Below are 2500 nucleotides of genomic sequence, written 5' to 3' on the forward strand. Positions count from 1 at the left end.
AGCTTAACCTCAATGCTATTGGTGGTGGTTGACTGGAGTTGAATCTCAGGTGGGTGAGGTGGGGCTTAAGGAAGAAAATGGAAAAACGAAGAAAACAATGAGACTGATTATTTCTATATAATCCTAAAAGAAAGCTACAATTTACAAACATTCACAAATATCAATTTTGTCTGAGAAGTTGTTGTAACTGTAACAATAAAAGTGCTATCCTTATAACACATATAAGGATGACATCCAAATGCGTTAGAGTAACTGTATTTGAAAATAAAAATGTAACAGTTCTGCTAATATGTGTCTTCTTCTATTAGTATCTCTTAAAAAGAAAAGGTAAGTACAATGAGAAAATAAAGTAAATAACATAAACAAAAACAAAATATCAACTTTACAAACCTTGAATGAGGAGTGTGTGTGTGACTGTGTCTTGTCCATAGGGATTCTCAACATGGCAGGTGTACTCTCCAGCATCATCACGAGACACTTCACGAATCAGTAGGGAACCCTCAGTCAAAAGACGCATACGATCATTGGGGGTAAATGGTTCACCACGGATTGTCCACCTATAAATGGGAAAAATATTTTTTTCTACGTCTGTCATCTATCTAATATAAGCTCTCTACAAAGTTTTTTATACACAAGATATCACTGCAGTGCATTTGTCTAGACATGCAGGTGCATACATGTATATAAACTGTTTTATAACAATATGTTTGTACTATATAAATAAAACAAGGAAATCTTTGAGAACTCATTTTTTATTTCTAATCAGTACCTGATATCAGGGGTGGGGAGACCTACAGCCTGGCAGTGGAGCTTGACATCTTCCTTGTATGTGGCAACATACTCATCATCAAAGGATGCAATCTTGGCAGGGACTTAAGACAAAAAAATATTAGAAACATTACTTAAAGTTACCAACGAAATGAAAGAGTATTTTTCAAGATCTATATCATTACCATAGTAGATGTGAGCGATATAAGACAAATATACTTAAGAGTAGTACTCTGAGCAGCAATCTATGCTATAATCAGTAGAATCTGTAATGCTTAAAATTTTTTATTAAATACAACAAAAACAAAAGTTATGGAAATGGTATATACCTTTGCTTGAGAGCTTCAGATGGACAGATTCAGACTTCTCTCCTTCTCCAATGGTTGTAGAGGCTGTCACCCAAAAGACATATTCATCCCGCTGTTTAAGTCCATTTGCTTCGTAGTTCAGTTGAGATGATAGAAGTTTCTCCTGCTCTGCCTATATACAGAGTATCCCAACTATTAATCTCCAAAGCTATATAACAAGGACAAAACATTAAACCAATATTTTTGATAAAGACATAATAAACATTGATTCTCAATGTTTTATGAAACCTATTCACATGAGCTTAATTCTTACCTCACTGTCACTCTTTCCCTCTTCCTTGAAGTATACAGTATACTGAGTAATGATACCATTAGGACGGTCTGGGGGTAGCCAAGATACCAGGATGGAGTCAGCTGACATAACCAGAGCCTTGACAGATGTGGGGGCATCAGGGACTGAGAAGTGGTGAGAAATACATTAGCTTTTTGTGATGATAAATCAACTGATCAAATACATTCATTCTTTTAAATATACATACAATACATACGGCAAAACCTTTCTCATTGGGAAGACTATCATAGCAATTTCATACAGTCTTCCTTCTGAACTAGGTTCATATGCCAGAGGTTCAATCTAGTTTAATCTCTTACCATCCTGATCAGTCTGACAGTGAATAGGCTGTGATCGTACTCCTTCACCACCTGATGTGAAAGCCAAAACCTGGAGACTGTAGTTAGTGTACTTCTGAAGTCCATGGAGGTGAGTCTCAGTGGAACTAGTAATTTTTGTGTCCTTTCTCTCTTCATCTGCAAAATTGGGTTATAATATTTGAAGATCATCATATCTTTTTATAAAAAGGAAACTATATCAAAGATGAGAAAAAAATAGCCATAATCGTATTATAAAATATTTCCAAGATAAACCCACTTTCACTTTACTTACCATACCACTTGTCAGATGGTCCATAGATTACTTTGTATCCCTTGATCACTCCCTGTACAGTCTCAAGTGGAGGTGAGGCCCAAGACACGCGGATGGTCTGAGAAGTCAGAGTTGTGCAGGTGACATCATGAGGGGGTTGTTGGGGGGTTCCTTCAGCTGTGTAGGAGCGGATTTCCTCAGTTGTGGGTCCTTGTCCAATCTTGTTGAAAGCAGAGACCACAACAGCGTATTCAGTGTACACTCTGTGGGGCATGAGGAATTTTAGGATGTGGAAACTACAAGACATATTATTAAATTAAAATTGCGTATGCTGCCAGATCAGTCAAAATCAACAGAATGTGAGCTCAGTCACAGAATCTTACTGCAGCTTCTTGATAGTCAGTTGATGTTCTTTGCCCACTTCCTTGCTGAATTCCACAGTTTCATAGACATAAGAGGTATTAGATGATGCGAGACGGTAGCCTACTTGGTAGCCCTGGAT

At 37.2% G+C, this 2500-nt stretch overlaps 1 protein-coding gene across 46 annotated transcripts in view; it reads right to left on the reverse strand.

Annotated features, from left to right (window-relative positions):
• Nucleotides 1-2500, reverse strand: part of LOC125027623 (Down syndrome cell adhesion molecule-like protein Dscam2) — a 384720-nt gene that overhangs the window by 50578 nt on the left and 331642 nt on the right. For all 46 annotated transcript variants that reach the window (XM_047616773.1, XM_047616756.1, XM_047616767.1 and 43 more), the window contains 8 exons: nt 2382-2500; nt 2020-2261; nt 1728-1883; nt 1390-1532; nt 1098-1248; nt 770-872; nt 391-557; nt 1-64 (listed from right to left, as the gene is read on the reverse strand). The exon at nt 1-64 is cut by the window's left edge and continues 171 nt beyond it; the exon at nt 2382-2500 is cut by the window's right edge and continues 101 nt beyond it. In XM_047616773.1, coding sequence (XP_047472729.1) covers nt 1-64; nt 391-557; nt 770-872; nt 1098-1248; nt 1390-1532; nt 1728-1883; nt 2020-2261; nt 2382-2500 — 1145 coding nt within the window. The remainder of the gene's footprint in view (nt 65-390; nt 558-769; nt 873-1097; nt 1249-1389; nt 1533-1727; nt 1884-2019; nt 2262-2381) is intronic.

This window comes from Penaeus chinensis, chromosome 7, assembly GCF_019202785.1.
Source record: "Penaeus chinensis breed Huanghai No. 1 chromosome 7, ASM1920278v2, whole genome shotgun sequence".
NCBI lineage: Eukaryota > Metazoa > Arthropoda > Malacostraca > Decapoda > Penaeidae > Penaeus > Penaeus chinensis.